A 20,912-nucleotide genomic window follows, 5' to 3' on the forward strand; every position below is an offset into this window, starting at 1 on the left:
AGGCAAGCAAACTCACCGTGAAGACTGCTCGGAGGTTATGAAGCTGGTCTATGTCCTTCACCAGACCTGAACTTGACCATTTCACCAGATAGTTTTCACTGTGAACAATTCAGAGAAAGCATGATTTGATATGATCTGTCTCAGCAATTCCTTATAATAAAACTGGAAAAAAAAAATTATGACAGACGGCATATACTATCTTTTCCTTTAAAGCTGTGGAAGCTCAAGAAAGCAGTATTCTGATACCATACTAGGAATATTAAACTCATCACTCATGAACCGGACGAAGTGTGTAGTGATGTTGGCATCAGCACAGACCCTGCCCTCTGTCTGTGTTTTCAGGTTTTATTAATACGTTGCTGTTCATATATTTCTGGCTGTCAATCATTGTGCAGCGGTACCTATCTCACAGCCAACACTTCTCAGGTCAGGGCTAAATGAAACACAGCAACCAGGTGACATTACTGTCTCCTCGCACTAGACGCTAATAACTAGTCCAAGTTTGTGAGACGCCAGAAGGGACTTCAGTAAACGTCTGTATTTGCCCGATGTGTAAATGAGAAGAGTCTGCGTTGTGGAAGCTGTGTGAGAGCTGCAGGTGTGAGGGAGGACGGAGCACAGAGACACACACATCCAAAAGTGGACAGGAAGAAGCGCGACAGCATCAAGGCTAAACAAGATCCAGCACAGCACTGCAGGATTTTGCGGAGGAACGGACATCTTTATAAGTTGTTTGGTGTGCGCTGCTATCTCTTTAAACTTCGGCACTTTTTGATGCTACAGAATGGGGTTAGGGTTTCGACAATTATGTTGTTTTTTTGACAATCTTAGTACAAAGAGGGGTTGGTTTCAATCTTGCACATGTGTGGTAAAAATGCTGATTCATCATCTCTTGATTTACAGATAGCAACATGACGTGTTTTTGAGAAATAGACTATAGATTATAACCATCTCCACTGTGCTAGCTTCATTCAAATAAAACCAACATAGTGTCGACTGCTGCAAAAAAGATATTTTACTCTTGCAACAGAGTGGACATTAATCATTCAATTATTTGCAAACAGAAGAAAAGAATGAAACACAGAATGTGAGAGAAGTAAATAAGCACTTGCGGGTGTACCTGATAAACTTGGAATCGACCGGGTCGTAGAGAGACATGAGCACCTCTGCGTCCTCGCCGATCTTACACACAACATTCTTCAGAGTCACAAAGAGGGCGAACGCCGGTGTGGAGGCGAACTTTGCTTGCCTGGTCAGATCAATATTCTGCTTCTGAGACTGTGGGAGGGAAACAAAGATATTGAATTCAATATTGGGCATTCTTCCACAGCTTTCAGTCACATTCAGCTCGACCTCAGGCCTGCCTGATTTGAGCAATGAGTCCAGGAGAGGAACAACATCGGTGTATGAAGAAAGAAATGCTGTGCGTAGGTGTGGCTGGCAACTGCACTTTGGATTATTGAATGTCAGCCAATCGCCTCTGTGTCTTTCTGGATATTAAACAAGTTAAGAAGTGAGATTTAACAATGTCTATAAAGCTATCGATATCCATTTTAATGTATTCCACGCTGGAATAAAAAAGCCTTTACAGTCACTTGATCTCAAGAAGTGCATCTGCAGTAAAAAGGCGGACTGATTGCGTGTCACCCTGGATGCCCTTCAAAAATATGCTGGTGCCAAATCATAAATATTTATCACACTGACCTGGACACTTTCTTATTGCCCATGCATATGCAATAAAGACTTCTGGATGAAAAGGTCACCCAAGATGAGACCACATAACTGCAGGGCACTTAGCGTCTGGCACTCCTACACGCTGCCAGCTGACATTCAGGTGAGGTATGCTACTGATACGCCAAGAGAAATAGACAGGGACTGTGGCTGAGTTCCTGACTTTCTGAAGCAGCTGTCAAGCTTGTTTGTGTACCAGGGGAGGATCCTTTTCTGTACTTTCATTTAGCAAACAACATCCCCTCAATTCTAAATCGTAAAACATCGGTTTCTGATGTTAATCTAACAATGAAAAATACTTGGTTGATATTGTTATATTCTCTGTAGACTTGTGCTATTTTGATTTAAAAAAAAAAAAAACTTTATTTAATCGTTCCTTTTAAACCCCACAAGTGGCTCTTCAAAGTTTGTGCTACTGTGTAAATTACATGAGGAAGCTTTTTTTTTTTTTTTTTTAGTTTTTAAAAACAGTGAAGTATTTAAAGATAGAGTCAGCGGCTTTTTCAAACAAAATCAAATATAGGCTCGTGCAAAAGTAATGCTGCTCAATCATCACTTATGGGCCTCACTGTCCTATCGCTACAATAATAAAAGGCACAAAAAGCCCAAAAAATAAATCTTAAAAAAAGATGAAGGGTGGTTCCTCTGCAGGTGCAATAAAACAACCTACAAGCAGCGGTTCATATAGTCCAGATAGATCTTTGTAAATGATGTCTCATATTAAAGACTCAAATGATGTGCATCTCCAGGTCAAAGAGAACGAGGTGATTGGATGCATCCCAACATATACGTAACTACCTCTTTTTTATTTCTTGGAAGAAAATCTGTAATTCACTCATCATATTGGTTGTCTAAAAAGAAAATTGAGGGAACAATTGGGTTTCTCCTTCAGAAGCAAATCCTGGTTGTATTTTGTATGTTATAAGAACCTTATTCAAGCAACATTTTTATCAGAAATTATGTGAGATGATCTTTATATACATGCTACATCTTCTGTATTGAAGAAGTTGGACTCAGTGTACCATGCTGTGTTGTGATTTGTCTATGGCACGGGTTTCCTGCACACATCATTGTGTCTTGTGTGATTTAACTTCCTGGTACAACCGAAGGGTGGAGCATTGGAACATGTGTCTTTATAAGGCCTTCCTACATGATGTGCCTACTTCTCTCCTGACTCCTTCAAACTCTCAGTAGCTCTAACCTTTGGTCTCATGGACTCATGTGTGTCACTTCAGACCTTTATTGTCCCTGGAAGGTAAATGTATAATTTCTTTAACTCGCTCTGTATTTGGTAGAAAAGCTTTCAGTGATTTTGCGCCTTCATCCTGGTCCGAGCTACAGCGTCACCTTACACCAGAGCATGATTTTAATGATGATTTTAAAACTAGAGGATGAGTTTAAAACTTTGACTAAAGATCAATTAAACAGGGTATACACATTACTTACTGCTTAGCGCTGATAATTTTAATGTCTGATGTCATTTCTTTTTGTTCTTTGTGCGAAACCTTTATTCTTTTGTTGTCTTTATATCTCAATGGGAAATTCCTGGTAACATAAAAATATATAAAATTGAAGAGTACAAAGAAATCCATCCTGTACTTAAAATATTTAAGGCACAACCAAAGTAGGAGACCAACCAATCTGCAATGACACCCCAAGAAGAGCACGGTTTAAAATATTTATATTTGTGTGCAGTAGATTGGAGTGAAAGCAACAGCAGAGGGAAGCAGCTTCTAATGAAGACAGATGAGGGGTCATTTAACACAATTCTCTTGTCTGGGGAGCAGTAATCGTTTCTCTAATGCAAATAATGTAACTGGAACTATTTGACTCAGGTTGAGATTTAAAAAAAAATGGAAAGTATGAGATCAACAACTGACAGCGTTCAGATCTCATCATGCGTGTTCCTGTGCTTTTACTCATCTTCACTTCAGGTTTATTGTAGGTGTTTAAAACTCATAAGAGACACTAGAAGATCTTCTGTGGTGGTACCTTCTCCTCTTGAATCCGATCCTCGATTTGTTTGGAGGCCGCCTCGTGTGCTCTGAACAGGCTGACAGTGCTGGTGATCTCTGGGTCCAGAATGTTTCCATCGTCGTCTCTGACCACCAGATCCAGATCAAGGTACCTTTAAACAAAACGGGGGAGAGTAAATGAGTAAAAGCAGCGTCAAGAAGAACACACACAATACACAATACCATGCAAGATAAATGTATTCACATAAACTAAATGAGGAGAAAAACAGACACTGATTGAATGCCACCATTCCCTCTTACTCATTCCATCCTCATCATGTCATTTCCCAAAAGCTTACTATTTTTTTTTTTTTTCAAAGCTCCTATTCCACTCTTTCTTCTTGGAAGGGAATCTGTGCAGATCCCAGCGTGCTGCCAACATGCAGTCAGTGTATTTCATCACCTCATCACTCCCTGCGTCTGCAGAGGCAAAACCCATTTCTCTACCTGGCCAGAGGTTCAAAGTTTCATCACAGGAGAAGAATGGAGCTTCACAATTTTCTTTTTTTTTTTTTAACAGATCTTCACCGCAGACAAAGCACAAGCTGTCATTTCATGATGGAATACAGTACAGCTTCCTGGAGTAGAATCCCTCCGGTTTGTCGTCGAGCTAAGTGATGACCTGTCTTTTTCTATTGACTGACCTAATCCAACAAGAGTCTTTTTCTTTACCGCATAGATACTAGCTGTGGAAGGAAGGGAAGGACACGACACGGATAAGAGCCTCTAAAGAGTTGTTCCTCACTTGTTGCCGTAGTCTATCTTGGAGGTGACTCTCTGTTTGAGCTCAGCGAGCTCGTCCTGCGGGAGGGTGCCGGACAGGATCTGTGAACGCCACTCGATCAGGTCGTAGATCATGTCGCGGACAGAGTTGAACATCTCACGTTTGTCCCCCTGGGAGGTGGAAAACAGACAGATGAACATGTGTACAGCTGAGAAACTGGAGGACGATTAAGACTTCCGGGGCGGTTCAGTCCTGCAGGACACACATGCAAACACCTGCAGGTACAGGACAGTGAAGGGAGGCAAAGTTCTTCACTCTTTTTAGTGTTTATTTTTGTCGCCTTTCTGACATTGATGTATTGCCTTCTCTGCTCAAAACCATACATGACATGAATGTATATGTAGGAGTGTCTGTGTGTAAAGGATTTCTCACCACATATAAGTCCCTCCATATTGTAGCCCACTCCCGCAGTGTGGTAGTGACCTCCGTAACCAAGGGCAGCTCTGTGGGAATAACCGTCTCCTTTTGTCTGCAAAGAAAATGAAAAATGTTTTGTTGACCTTTCTGCCATTTACTCTCCACACTGAGACGCTGTCAGAATCAAACACTGTATGGTGCTTGTTAATAATTCATCATTCTTATCATCTATTTACTTCTTTGATCGCATCATTAAGTTGTGATTATTTTTTTTTTAAAGCCTTCCTCCATGTTCTGGGTTGATTTTAAGGACTTTGAAGTTTTCGGGGTTTATCCCTTTTTTGTGTGCGTGTTTTGCAAGTGAAATCAAAGAAGATAGATAAAAACAAAACAGTGGCACAAAGTTGTGCAAAAACAAACACACTTGTCAAATCCTATCAAGTGCAGATCTTTCCACTTCAACAACCTTCAGGCCGTCTGTATCTGTGAGGCTGTGTGTTAAAAAAAAAAAAAAACAACAACTTTAATTCTGTTCTTTTTTTAAAGCCAAAAAATAAATACAAACTCCTCAGTAGGTCAGAAGATCTTTTGGGAAGACAAACTTTAGAACTATTTGTTTTTCTATTTGATGTGTGATTCTGTCCTAACTAAGCTCAAATGGATTTTCACCCCCATCGTAATAACCATATTCTTCCTAATACAGATTTATAATTAATGTTGTGACTGTATAAAGTTAGAAGCACTTCTCAAGCTTATGAAAACTAGAATCATAGCCTAGTTTGTATGTATTCCTCTGCCAACAAGTCTAAATGAGTGAGGTCACTGTGGCCTTCGCTTTTGACATCTGACCACAACAATCTAATCAGCTCCTCCTCCAGAACTTCCTGAGATGGGAGGTTTAGGGCCTAACCGATATGGACATCGATATTTTGGAGAGTGGTAAACATTTTTAATGAAGACATTATGGTCTCTGTGCATGTACATGCATCACTGCTTCACACTCTGGAGAGTGATGATGCTTGTTGTAATCCATATAGCGCCCTCTGCTGGTGAAAGATAACTGCTAGTGTAATATAACGATACTCAAATGAAATGCTATTTGACTGGTGAATACATCTAGTAATATCAGCACATATCTGTGATAAAATGAGCCGATACAGATAGTCACTGGGTATGCTTGACGGATGATATCGGCTGTCTGATAAATCGGTCGGGCTCTAAGGAGGTTTACTGGGGAGGAATAACAGGCAGAAAGGGTTTGCCAGGCAAATATGTCACAGTGATGTAGGATTTTGTCCATTCCTTTAAAACACGTCAGAATGTATCCTATTAGATATTTACATTACATCACAATAAGCTCATCAATTCATTTTAATTTAATTCCTTTGGTCAGCATCAAGTCTTCTCGGAATCTGCAGTAATAGTCTCTGCGGAGTAACCAAAATAACTGCGCCATATGACCTGTGTTAGTTGACCTACGATACACATTCACAATGTGATACTGAGAAGAACATCAATTCAAAAAACGTGCGAGTGCTAATCGAAAGCAAAAGTGAAGAAGCACTGACCCATTGCCCTCGACCGTGGCCTCTTTCAGGTGAATGTAGCAGGCAGGAAATATGCCCTGGAAGAGGAAGAGATCACAATGCAAACAACCTCGTGATTTAAATGAAACAACATTTATAAACATGCACAACTAAATGTGTGAGAACCGAAAACAAATGCCTTGTAGCTTGTTTATGAGTGTGTAAAACCTGTTTATTAGTCACTCACCTTTTTGGATCTTCTTCTTAGCCTATGGCCTCTGTACCAATCTGATGGAGAACATAATGGTGTCAAATGTGTGAAGTCAATTGGACAGAAGAAGAATAAAACCCTGCTCTGAAGTTAACTTCTATTTATCTATTCATAATAAAAGCTGTAAAAACACGCCTTACTGAGGAGGGCAGAGCTGCTACTGCCTTCATTTACAGCATCATAAAGATTTTCACTTTTATTGAACAAGTGTACAAACATTTGACAAGACACAAGCAGGACGAGTGATGACAGGAAGATCATGTCCGACATCAGCTTTGATCGTGCGTGTCATTAGTACCCATGTTCTCACCTTCATATGTCTCAAGTATGTGCACTGTGTCTCCAATCTGCAGCGACAGCTCCTCCTCTCCCCGGGCATCGTAGTTATAGATTGCTGCAGAACGAGGAGAGAGGAGAATAAGATGAGGAGGAGGAGGAGGAGGAGGAGGAGGAGGAGATATAACAGAGGGGGGAGAGGGGGGGGGGGGGGGGAAAGGCAATAAAGTGTTTGGCTCCCTCGTGGTGCTAATTGTGTGGCACTGCAATGTGTAGAAGAGGCATCACACATCCACAGGATGTCCACCCACGCAGTCTGACACTGTGTGACGGCTGGGCCTGGCACTGTCAAGGCTGTAATATCAACACATTTCTGCCACCCACTAGAAGGAAACCAAGGAACGCCAAAACGGCAATAATGCCAGAGGAAAACAAATCTCCTCAAAATTACAGCAAAAAAAGACGAAGAGATAATAAAATATTGCAGGTAGGGATGCACCGACGCATCGGCTCAACATCGGTAGCGCCGATATCGGCCCTGTTGACAGACATCGGCACATCTGCAAATAAGGTTGTATTAGCCGATGTTTGTTTGTTGTGCCATATCAATTTACAGTTGACATCTAATATAGCTAACTACTGGATCAGAGAACAGATGAAGTCACCTTTTGAATAAATTGACTTGTTTTCACTGTCAAACATGAGACAAAATGTTGACTTGCGGGAGTAACACCAAAAGGAGTCATGAAACAAAGGGCGGAATCTGCAATCGGCTAGATTGTTATTTATCGGTATCGGCCCTGATTTTACCAATCGGTGCATCGCTAATTGCAGTGTTACAGAATTGAATGAGTTTTCTCAAATAAGACAAACAAGTATGTATAGAACAGATACGGTTTCTTTGGTTTTTGGGACCATTATACAAAAAACACATTTTGTTTGCTAAATGAAAAGGAATCAATCGGACTAGGAGTGGGAATGCGTTACAAAGCGATACGATAGCACATAACATGACTCGACAACAAGTCACGACACGAGTCCCACATTAGTGATAATTCAATGATTACAGCGATTCTGTGATAATCAATAGATGATATTTGAAAAGATAAAGTGCAGAATGTATTTTTTAAATTTTGGTGTCCGTTTTCTTATTTAGGGGCCCACCTCTAAATAAGACATTAAGAAAAGTTCAATCTTAAAAATATCTGGGGATAGAGCGCCGATAGCCTAGCGGTTATTTCGCGCACCCAATGTACAGTGGCTAAAGTCCTTGTATCAGCGGCTGTGGGTTCGAAAACGACCTCTGCCCTTTGCTGCATGTAGTCCCCCTCTCTCTTCACAACATTTCCTGTCTCTTTTTTGGCTGTCCTATCAAATACAGGCAAAAAGGGCCCCAAAAAGAAAAAAAAAAAAAAGATATCTAGGTATATGCTGCAAAAAAAAATAATGGAAAAAACAACAACCTCTAAATGTGATTAAAATGTGTTCAGCAGAGTCAGCAATTTCCTTCAAGAACACAGAAAAACAGAGAAAACGACTGGGTTAGAAAACCTGAATCACTTTGCAAAAGTAGAAACTCTAATCAGAAACCAGAATCACACGATAATGATTTTCTGATACGCTCAACAATGTACTTTCCTCTCTTTCCTTGTAGATCTACAAGTACAGGCGGCAGTAGCTCAGTCTGTAGGGACTTGGGTTGGGAATTGGAGGGTCACCGGTTCAAGTCCCGGCATGGACCAAATTCGGAAATTGGTCTGATAGCTGGAGAGGTGCCAGTCCACTTCCTGAACACTGCCTAGGTACCCTTGAGCGCTCGCTGTGGGCTGCCCCCTCACCCTGAGACCTCTCCATTAATGCATGTCCATAGGATCCTGTTTGTGCATGTGTGTGTAGCATGTTCATTAGACAGAATGTAAAATTGAATTTCCCCTCGTGGGATTAATAAAGGATAAATTATTATTATTATTATAATGGAGGCTGTTCTCTCATCATCCAATGCGTTGTCGAAGCTTCATCAACATCTCAAGGTCATATTAGAAACAACAATGAAATCCTGACTGATGACACATGTTCTCTCATTCAGAGGGAGGTGAACAATATGAAGATGTTAAACCAGCCATGACCGACACCTGTCTAAACTACAAGACCCCTGTGTACACACACACACACACACACAGCCAATACTCTGACAGCATGACCGGTGGCTGTGTTAAGAGGACACCTGCAGGCAGAAAAGACACCAGTGAGTGTGTATGCATGTCCTGCTGTGGGAATGCATGCAGGGCAGCTTCAACAAGAGGTTTCCAGTGGTGAATGATGGCTTAATTAAAAAAAACCCTCGTCGCGGGCAATGGAGCCTTCACAGCGCTCTGCCGGCACATTACATGAATCCAGTGTTTTCTCCCACAATCACCTGCCATCGGAGAGGCCGATTATGTTTCATTACAATGTCAGGTGGCGCACAACAACAGTTTCTGTTCTTTTTCATTCTGGTACAGTTTAGCTCTAAAGTTGTTATGGTGGACACATATCAGGAACAAAGAACTCAGAGGTCGCTTTTGCAACTAACACCGGTAAAAATGCTCCTGCACTCTCACACACACACACAAAAACTGGACACAAAATCACCAATATTAATAAGCAAACTAGCAGCTAAATCATAACAAATAAGAAGACATCATACGGGGACGTCTGCTGTTGCCATGGTGCTTTCAGAGGCTCTCTTCCAGCCCTGGAGACGGAGATCCGGCTCATGGCTCTGCCCTCACTGTAGCACTGTGCGCAGGCATCAACCAAAAATCATGCAGGTTTTAATCAGGCTGTAAGCGAGGTCAATGTCAGTGTTTAAGTTACCGATAGAGAACCATTTGGATGAGAGCCCGGCCAATCTGATTCTAGTTTTCTGATGCATGTCTGTATCGGTGTGTATGTTTTTCTAATCCAAAAACCTTTTTGCAGAACACTTTATGCAGAAAACAACACTTTAGTCGTTTGGAAACTGAGTTTGTCCAGCCGAGCGGTGATCTATATCCTTCTCCTCTGAGCACTGTCTGCTGCACGTGTAGCCGAGAATCACAGCTGGGCAGACAGAGGTCTGCACACGGATTGTGAAAAGGTCCTGTGAGAAGTTTTTTAACTGGTTATGAAAAATAATGAAATTAATACTGATGCCTCTTTGTGATCTACAAAAGCAAATAAGACCATCAGTGACAAGAGTGATTGTTTTGATAATGATATTAGTAATGCCTGAAACTGCTGCCGCAGGGTAGGCGTCAGGCAAAAGGTTTACCGGTGCACTGCAGAAACAGCCTTTATCCTATACTGGTTGGATTCTCAGTTGGATTTCTGATAGAGCAAAGAAGTTCAATAAAGCCGTAGTTTATGTGACATTACAGCCTAATCAGAGGCTCTGATATCAGACTTTCAGTTAGCAGTACAGCATGTGTCAGGTCAGGGAAATCTGGTATTAGACGAGATAATTAAGAGCAACATCAGAAAGAAAGAGGCCACAGCTGAATGAGCTGTCCATCGCATGCAAGTGTAAAGGTTTGTAATTTGGAAAAGAGGAAATGTCTACAAAGTAATGACAACATATGCAAAACCCAAAGAGGAAGAGGTAGTGGGTGAAGGAGGAGACCCTCGCAGACCACAAATAGTAGAAACATTTGAATGTACAGCTGAGCAAGGACCATGCAGTTACCCAATCCCTCTTCCACTCTGAGAGTCTGTATCATGATGTTCAGCAAGAAAAGCATGCAAGTCAGCCAACGACCAATTCAGTTTTTACTGGATTAAAAAGAAAAGCCATGTTTAGCCTGTTTCGTTCAGCCTTTTGTTGTTTTGTTATCAAAGTGTACGTGCGTACACACGTGCCTGCATTTTTCAATTACCAGAACAATCTGATGAGCCCGGCGAATATACCAGAACATGAGCCATGTAAGGGCTGACAATGGAACAAAAGAAGAACCCAGGAAATGAATTTGGTGGTACCACACTGGCTTACAAAAGGTTCCCTACAGGGGGAGAAAGCAACAAAACAATCAAAGGGAGGTGGGATCAATCTGTGTGCAACCATCACAGAGCAGCCTGCGCTCCATTAAAGCATCATTAAGAGCAGCCAGAAAAGTCTGCAAAGCCGTCGACTGCTGCATTTGTGTGTTTGTTTGGAACTGGGTCACAGGTCCGGCTGACTCAGCGTGTTCTCCAAACGGAAGGTGCTGAGAGGGATCAGCCCGAACAAACAGCTCTGATTAGAGACACAAAGCATCATATTTCATCGGAAAAATGAAGGCTGCCCCTGTGATCCCTGCCAATGGAACTAGGTCTCATTTCAAACTAATGGGAGCTCAGAGAGCATGGGGGAAAATCTCTAAATGAACCCTAACCGCACCCTGGGAAGATGCTGAGTAAATGACAGCCATCAAACACAATCCTGACAATGATGGTGCAATTCTACACGAGAATCCATTGCGACTCTGGTCATGTGGGGGTTGGATGGCAGCTCTGATTGCACATAAACGTGGATTTGCATACCCAAGAACACAACTGATGTCAATTCAGGAGCAGCGAGGGGGAGAGAACCCATCAGAGGAAGAGGACGAAGAGGAAGTGAACCACATTCGCACCGGAGAACAGCATGCAAACGATTTTCTCCAAACGTGATAAACAGAGGCATCATTTGCCAGGGGCTCATTACCACACATAACCTCTTGCATAAGGCTGTGCACACTCACAACATTATCATCAGAGGAAACGAGTGAGGAATCAGATTACAGACCCTGCACACATCTACGCCCACAATTATAAGCGGCCTTGAATAAACATGGGCCTGATTGTAATTCCACACTTTAGGCTCACCAATAACCCGCACTAATCCACGCTGTTTCTAACATATCATTACCCTGACATGAGAATACAGTATGCTGATGTAGGAGGAGGGCATGGGGAAAGAGAAGAGCGCAGAAAATGATAGTTGGTAAAAAAAATTTTTTTTTTAAAAAAATGTAAAAGACACAGCCTTTTGGTTGATTTAGTACAAAGTCTCTGTGGGCTGTGAGCCCGCAGAGGGAGCCAGAAAGGAAATCCCCTACAAGAGGATTCTCCAGGAGGAAAAGGCAGAGGGGAGCGCTGGGGGGGGGGGGGGGGGGGGGGCGACTCTCGGTCTGGTGTGGGCTGGGCTTTTGAGGAGCCATGGAGGCAGAAAATCTCGCAAAGTCTTGCAGCGGTTTGAACACATCAAGGGCCCTGTGTCCTGCTACGACAGAGTGCAGGAGTGGCAGGATTCCCAGCTCAACGTTTCCAGCACGGGAGTCATTGTGGAAACGAGAGTAATAGCGAAACCTCAGCCAAAGCGGTGTCATTAAGTGGGCTCTGAAATTAAGGCTGTGTAATCTGAAAATCACCAGAAGGGGAGTGATCGTGATGATGAATGATTTTTAGATGGCTGCAGACTGATTTTCTCAGCAACTTGAAACTCACTGGTGGCACAGTGAGGTCTGACAGTTGACCTATTTGTTGCATTTTCCAATTATTTTTAGCTGTATGACATTTTGAAGCATGCACTGCCAGAGCAACAGCATAACTGCTTGTAAACTGTACGAACCACGACTCAAAATGACAATAAAACCGGAGAATTAACTGTGATTGAAGCAGAAATTTAGTGTGGAATAATCTCTACATCTAAATGCAGATTCTGTAGGCGCGGCCGGACTGGATTTTGGTATCAGGATTATTCTGGTTTCCAAGTGTAATTGTCAACTCGCATATACTTTTGAGTGCTATGGCTGATTGCAGGAGAGCAGTAGAAATTGGAGAGCAAAGGGGGGGATAGGGCACCGTATTGCAATCCAAAACCCATTGGCAGTCATTTAACCACAAGTCAGCTTTAATTCAAGCCTAAAAATAAATATCTGCGAATAATTGTAGCTGTAAATCCATCCATCAACTCTCCGCTCAAACTCCAGGTTTGCAGGTCAAACTGTAAAAACGATCAAAGCATTGAAAAGAAAGCCTTGTTTTTTAAGGTTTTTTTTTAAAATCGCTAACCACTGGTGACAATGGAAGTGCTGGATAGATGGCTAGCTCCCAACGCATATCTCACCATTATAAGAGAGCCAACAGCTTTCAATATTGAGTGTGGTGAAGAACTGGATGGAAACTAAATAAATAAATGGAAGCTGAACTTATTGTTGAATTTGAAAAGATAAACATGTTTCTGTTGAAAATGAGAAGAATATATATAACACCTTAGGCTCAACCCCATCACTGTATTGCCTGTTAATACAGTGAGCCTATGGGTATTGTACATAGTGAATCAATCCAATCTAACTTTGGCTCTACAACTCAAAATCAATGTGCCGCTAATTTGATTTAATTAACCACTTACGATCCCGAAGCAATAAGACAAATCTTTAGTTGCAGCTACTCTGAGAGTTTACTGCCTTTTAAGCCTCGTGTAATAACGAACACACAAGATTATCATAGTGTGGCTGGTACACAAAGGCTATTGGATGACGTTGCTTTCTGCAGTGGTAAAATTCTAAACTATTTTGGTCATTTGGACGAATCAGAAGTGAGAAAATGTACACCAAATATACCCGCAATGGAAGTATTGAGGGTTGAAGCTCCAAGTCGACTCCTCAAAGGAGAATTTAAGGCGACATTCTCCACTTTGGAAATGAATATTGCTGCTTTTATTGTTGGCCATATGGAAAACTGTTGCACTGTACTTTTCAAAGCTCTGGATTTTGTGGCGTTCATGGAAACAAAACTGAAATAAGTCAATGTTATACATTTAAACTACAAACATGATAATTAAATGATCATTAGGTTTACACTTAAAGGGCCCATATTATGCTTTTTCTGGTTTTATATGCCCTTTTGTGTGTTTTCCAAGTGTCCTGTGCATGTTTAGGCACATCTATGTGCAAAAATTCAAAGTCTGCGGAAACGTGGCTTCTCCTACGTCCTCCTGTTAGCTGTAGCATTAGCTGCATGTAACGCTCGGTTCTAGCCCCCCCTCGAAAAAAATGTGCCAGTCCGACGTCATTGTCAGTGTGAGATCACTGATCTAAGCCCATTGGCTCGTTGTGGAAAGCCCATTTGTTTTCCCTTGTAATGCGAGGGGGCTGAGTACAAAGGCAGTGTGCAAACAGAAGAGAGAGAGAAAGGGGGAGAAGTGTTGTCTGTGGGAGAATGGTAATATACAGTAACACTAAGCAGAGAAAATGGATTTAATACAGGGCTTAACTTGTATGAGGAGGAGTTCAATAAGCACATAGCAGACTCAGAACGCCCTTTACCAGGCAGCAGGACTGAATAGAGGATGATTATTACCCTTCAGCTGCACTATGGGTCTCTGAGGCAAGACCAAGGAGTCAGCAAAGAGGGGGAACACACACACACACACACACACACACACACACACACACACACACACACACACACACACACACACACACACACACACACACACACACACACACACACACACACACACACACACACACACACACACACACACACACACACACACACACACACACACACACACACACACACACACACACACACACACACTTTTCAGTCTCTAAAAGGATATATCCAACTGTAATTGACTCATCCATACAGACAGACAAGATCTGCATGTAAAATTAACCTCTTACTATTCAAGAGCACGAGACTACATGGCTATATTTTACATTTGACCGTAGGAATCTAATATATCTGAAGCACGAGATTCAAAGGAGAGCTTATTCGATACGAAGCGTATGCCTTCCTGACGGAGCACACAATGGTATTATGAAGACCAGGCTCAATTTGAAAAAAAAGGGGACATTTGTATTGATTTAGAGACTGGTGCTGTTATTACAGAGAAACAAATTCTCAAACTTATGTTACGGTTGTCTCAGGGATGTCCGGGCGGTGCATTAAAGGACCCACCTGGAGTATAAAGCAAACATCCTCCTTGTCTGACATCAACCTGTTGTAGCCATTTGTACAGGACAAATGTGAGCTCAGTGAGGTGCTGCTGCAGGTGTTCTCCATGTTTTCCTGATGAGGCCTGCTGCTCTCTGGGAATCACTGAGCTTGCAGCAGAGAGCTCTGCTGCAGCGCTGACAGGTATTCTGCAGGGATCTGCCAAGTGCGGTAAGGATAACAGAAGGAACATGGACCCGGGGAGTGAGCAGAAGGACCTGGTCTTGTTGCAACTCGTCCATCCGCACGCTCTAAAGACTCTATCAAACTCCTTTGGCCGACTTCCACTGTCAACAATGCACACTAAAGGGTGTTACTGAAATCTCACAAACATGTTAAATAACATGCATTGTTTACATACTGTACATGTTAACTCGCTTTAACTTTTCTTTTCAGCTTTTGGCTTCCTATATAAGTCACTGCCCCCTTTACGCCACTGGAATATTTAACTGTATTTGGAATGTCATTTGCATCACCCGCTCTTTATAGCATCATCACATTTCAACAGGAGGGAAGACATTCCATGGGGTACATTTAAGGAGACTATAAACTGTAATTAACTTACACAGTAAGTTTACATGGACAGTTAAGTCAAGCTATAGCTCGATTGGGCCATTTAATCGGACAAGTGTTCTTGTCCCAGTATACAAGCAACAAGGGAGAATCCATTCATTGACAGAAATTGCTGTGTGCTACATCAGGTGGCGATATCACCCCTTTCAGCTAGTTATTATTAGACCTTATTCCGGTTGGCCTAGCTACCACGTTAGCAAGCGGGAAATTGGTTGTATGTCCAAAAGTTGAAACACGGACAACTTTAGAACATTGCAAATTTCGCACATACTCAACACTTGATTTTGGTACTTATGTGATGCACACTATTCTTCTAGCTTATTGCCATATCCAAAGGTAGATGACAATGTGCTTCTGCTATGCTCCTCATTTATGATGGTCAACTTTGGGTCAAAGACTTTTGCAGAAACTGTGGAGCATGTGCAAAAGGCCTGGGCTAATCTGGGTCAGATCGAGGTGTATACATGCAGAAGCAAATCTATACCCAACATCATTATCTAGATGTGTTGGTCCGACGACCACAGTTCCTCTTAGTACAATATCAGTCAGACTCACATGTTTACATGTATTTTAAAAGTCCAGTTTTAGTGGGACTTCCACAATAAGTCGACTTTTTCTAACTGCATGTAAACGTACTGATAATCAACTTAACTGTCAGACAAAAAGCTTCATTTACTTGTACATTTACTACACGCACTAACCATAGGCTACCGGGACCCAACTTCTAATGTCTGGTGTTGTCCTCTAATATCAGTTTGAGGTCATTTATGGCAATTACTCATTACAACTATTCATTACTTCATCATTTGTCATTTGCATGGATACAATTGAATTCTCTGTCTATTGGCTCATCAAGTTTATAGTTTGCTCTTTGATGCCAGCGTATTCTGACAATTGTGGTACTGTATCTTTAATGCTTCTGATTCCTTGTCCCAAACTTGATTACAGTCCTAAAGTTCTAATTATAATTGTATGATGTAACTCCCACAGTAAATACTCAGGTGTTCCTGCAGCATTATAGCTGTCAAAACAAAAAGTTAAATTAAAAAAAGCAATAGACTAACAATAATGACAGCCCTAGGGCTATGGTGACTCGAAATAATTGAAAAAAAAATTGACAGAATATGATGGTTAAATGGATTATGAGTATAATTAAAGGACTGGGAAATTACAATAATTCCAGCTCCCGTTAATTATTTTCTGCTCTTCAGAAATGAAATTAATTTCAAATACTGTAAAAGAAGTGAAAACCTCTGAGTACGTCATTTAAATGCAGAGTGATGCCGTCCATTGAGGTTCGGCTGAGATATTACAACACATTCACAATGAGATATATTTAACCGGAGGGGGTCAGGGAAAACAGACGATCAAAAATAGAGCATGTTTTCAACACTCAGATGAAAAAAAGAGCTTTGTCAGTGACATACAAGGCAGGAGAAACATAATTAATTTCAAGTCCCTCCCTAATAGGGCTTAATAAGAGGTTTAGGCGTTCAGATGGAAGCCTGATGGTTCTAATTTAGAGGCAGATGCAGAAATGGAAGCCGGGATTGTGAAACAACAAAATCAGTCCTTTTCCTCTTGAAGCAATTATATACAACAGCCTTTTAGCTTTATCTGTGGTTTGAAAGCGTAGATAATGCTATTGTAATTAACCTGAAATTAATTTGACAGAGGAAAGCCCCGGGTCTCTCTCTCTCTATTTCTCTACCCTCTCTCTCTTGTAGGACCAGATTCCTCCTCCCTCTAACTGGAAACATGCAGGAAATGCCACTTGAGATATTACTGTATCACAATAGATGTGGTCTTTCCTGGTCGCCAGAAGGAACTACAGATGCTTTTTATGTCGACAGGAAGAGTAACAATGCCTCATAAGATAAGGGTAACAGAGAAACAGAACACTGAAAAAAATTTACATACAAGGAAGTGAATAGGTTTAAAGCACGAAAACAGAACACAAACTACATCGTGCCAGATCTTCATGCCAACAGCAGTAATACCTTTTGGCACTACTTCCCGCCATCCGCTGAGCTGCAACGCAGGCCTCAGGGTGCAATCTAACGCCGGCTAATAACTCAGCTTTCATTGCCTCTGCAGGGCCCTTTAATTGAAAATCATCTTCTGGATACAGCAGGGAGCGACTGAGCAGAGCTTGGCTCATTACAGTACACTGTGTGAAAGCTTTTCACACCGAGTCTCTCACACAGTGGTCTCAGGTGTTGTTCGTGGAGCAGTACCTGCACTGGCTGTCTATGACTCAAGGATTCATTGCGCAAATCATCAAAGATAATTACAAATGATAACTTTGGTACATGCAATATTTTACATTAAAAAGAGATTGTACGGATTTAAAGACCCTTTCTCAACCTCTCCAAAAAAAAAAACAGACCAGGTTAATAAAGCTGATAGAACTGTGAGTAAGAAAGTTTTGTCTGAAAAATCTGTTTCTCCAAAATTCTCCTCATATTAACGCAGGAGGGTCTGACAGTGGAGTTGCTACTAGCTTGTTTGATGGGGCTCAGCTAGCTCGTTTTTAGTGCGCAAACTAGTCCGCTCAACCTCTCCAAAAAAAACAGACCAGTTCAATAGAGCTGATAGAACTTTGACAGTGCTCAGCTAGCTTGTTTATGGGCTAGAATTATGTACTGTATGTAAAATGTAAAAATAAATTTGTTCTACATGGAAAAACAATATTAAAAAAATGTCTGTAGTCGGGGTGTAAACGGTTACACGACGTAATTTTTTTCGTGTACACGGTTAACCGTTTTTTTTTTTACTCTCCGTGTCTGTTTACGCCTTGCTGCACCCCAGTGAAGTGACGGGGGTTAGCGCCGAAGTTGAGGACTACAACTTCGGCCCCGGAGCAGATAAATAAGTCTCCCCTGTGCGCCCTGACCACGGTTGGAACGCGAAGCAGGAAGGTTAACACTCCGCTCAGTAATATGCTTAAATTCAGCGGGTTGTCTCGTCTGATCTGAGGTCGTAGTCGAATGGGCCTGACCCTCGGGACTGCGCAATCCAACATTTATCACGAGCATTTGTGAGCGCAGTAACGTTGTCAAAGTGGAACATTTGTAGCTTTATTCATCTCTAAATAAATACTGAGTTATTTTTGATCAGAGATGATTGAATGCGTGTCTCTAAAACATTAAAAAAAAAAAAAAATTTGTTTACTGATTTTTCCTAAACGATTATGATTTACTAACCGGTTACACGTGTACACGTGCACACCCCTAATCTATAGTGTTCCTTGTTGGAAGCAATTTAGAAGAGTCTGCGAATGGAAGTACCGCTAGCTTGTTGGCGGTGCTTAGCTAGCTTGTTTTTAGCTTAAAATACCTTCAGTGTTCATTTTCTCTAGATTTTCCTCAAGCCAATTTCAGAAAAAGCTGTCCACCTTTTCGGAACATACAGACCAGTTGATAGAGCCTATTAAACAAACACAAAAAAAGAAGTTTCAAGGTAAAAACGATAATTTTCTCACTATTTGGAGGGGCTAGTTTGGTTAAAAGCCTAGTCCTTGCTAACTTAAGCTAACAACCTGACTAAAAGCCTTTGTCTGGTTAAATTAGATATCATAATTAAACATCAGGACATGACTTTGAAGAACATCAAAATAGGCTCCTGGAAATGTTTCAATAGAAAGAATGTAGTGGATAAACAAACATCGAACATGTCAAACAGGAGTTTGGCATGAGGCTAAAGTAAAAGAATAAAAAATAAAACCTTTGTAGTGACAAGCCAATCTGATGTAACAGACAAAATGATTAGGTGGGTAAAGCCCAAACCAGAGTTATTGTATCTTTTGTAAAACTGAGCAAACAGATCACAGTGTTGTTTTTCTGTATTCCATGTATACACCAGTACACAGCATGGAGAAGTAATTTGGCAGAATCCACACAGATTAGCCTTTTGCACAGCAAGAAGTAGCTAATTATTTCCTGCCCTCTGTTCCATCTCTTGTGATACGAATGCTAATGAGTGCATAATTACCTTCAAATATTTGAAGAAACTCTGCAATTGACTCAGCAAGTTTACTTTGAAGCCTCTTTGGTGGCACTTTGCTCAGATGTGACTGCACTGACGAGCATGTGATACACTACTTGACCTCCGCCAGGTGCCAACTGCTGCATGTAGAGGTACAAAGCAGACACACAGATATTTGCCACGGAATGACTTTGCCTTGTTCGTCATGTTGTTACTTATAGTCATATTTTGTATACTGGAGCAGACTCAACAATGCCATCGATGACAGGGCAAAAACTCTGAAATGTCTGACAAAGCAGTCGAAGGTCAGGACGATCAGCAGTGATGTTAGGAGAGGTTGTCTGCAGTCGCTCACACTTCTCCCTACCTACATCAAACTGTCAAAGTGTCTGACAGCCAGACGGGCATTGTTACGTTTCAGTGAACATCCAAAAGACAACACGAGTGAGCATATGCAAACCACAAAAACTTGAAATTTAGCTGAAGAAATACTTATCAGAATTAGCCAGGTATAACCGCTCAGATTATGCACATGTCTCTTAATGTTCCATGTTAAATTGCTGGAACAGATTAAGGCAATTAACTCCCTGTAAAATCCACTGAACCTCAATGCCACCCATAGCGACACGTTTAGCCACCCAGAGAAAATAAAAGTCCAATAAATCATTTGTCCTTTATCGCATGCTGATGAAATTACCTCTGCAATCACTGTGATTGCCAATACACACAATTTGAAAAAGCATGTGCCAACCACTGACAACATCACGATTGTGCCTTTTTTCATGCTTGTTTGTAAAGTGGGTACATGACTAAACCGCTGGGATTACTGAAGTATTTCAGATTCTGATTATACAGTGCAGGGTAGTGTGAACTTGACTTCAAAGTAAATAACGATTGAATGATAAATATAAGATGGTTTGATGGCCTTGACTCCATCTCTTGTTGAGCAAAGCAAGTAATTCTCACCAGCTCAGATGAAATAGTTGTTGGTATTCAGCCAAACAAGCTTCAAATAAGAAAGACAAATATGCAGTCGTATCAATGATTTCTTATGAAATGTAACTTTATCAGCTGCTTTTCTTTTCTTGGATCTCTGGGGTAGCACAGGCTAGACGTGAGAAACCAAACCTCTTGTAGTCTGCAGCAAATAGCATGCAGCCATTGATGTAATAGGACAGGTTTCTCATGTGGCTTGCTCTGCAGAGTCACTTTTATTTGTTTAGTTTCAGTACTACATGCATTACGTGGCTTCTCACAAGTGACGCTTGTGGTTTCATGTGTTGAGCGTTTGATTTCATATGGGGAGATATTTGTAACTTCTGCTTTGTGCAAAAGCATGGCTCTTCTGTGCTCTTTATCAAGTGTATAGCACGAACACAATCCTGTGTGGAGGCTGGAATCATCAGTCCATA

The 20,912-nt window shown here is 41.4% G+C and overlaps 1 protein-coding gene across 2 annotated transcripts in view; it reads right to left on the bottom strand.

Moving 5' to 3' along the window:
• dock1 (dedicator of cytokinesis 1) overlaps nucleotides 1-20,912 on the bottom strand; it is a 201,838-nt gene that overhangs the window by 169,224 nt on the left and 11,702 nt on the right. For both annotated transcript variants that reach the window (XM_061028646.1, XM_061028645.1), the window contains exons 2-9: nucleotides 6,995-7,078; nucleotides 6,661-6,701; nucleotides 6,456-6,511; nucleotides 4,903-4,999; nucleotides 4,492-4,640; nucleotides 3,724-3,859; nucleotides 1,121-1,278; nucleotides 17-98 (exon numbers count right to left, since the gene is read on the bottom strand). In XM_061028646.1, the coding sequence (XP_060884629.1) occupies nucleotides 17-98; nucleotides 1,121-1,278; nucleotides 3,724-3,859; nucleotides 4,492-4,640; nucleotides 4,903-4,999; nucleotides 6,456-6,511; nucleotides 6,661-6,701; nucleotides 6,995-7,078 (803 nt within the window). The remainder of the gene's footprint in view (nucleotides 1-16; nucleotides 99-1,120; nucleotides 1,279-3,723; nucleotides 3,860-4,491; nucleotides 4,641-4,902; nucleotides 5,000-6,455; nucleotides 6,512-6,660; nucleotides 6,702-6,994; nucleotides 7,079-20,912) is intronic.

Source organism: Labrus mixtus, chromosome 21 (assembly GCF_963584025.1).
Source record: "Labrus mixtus chromosome 21, fLabMix1.1, whole genome shotgun sequence".
NCBI classification, from domain to species: Eukaryota; Metazoa; Chordata; class Actinopteri; order Labriformes; family Labridae; genus Labrus; species Labrus mixtus.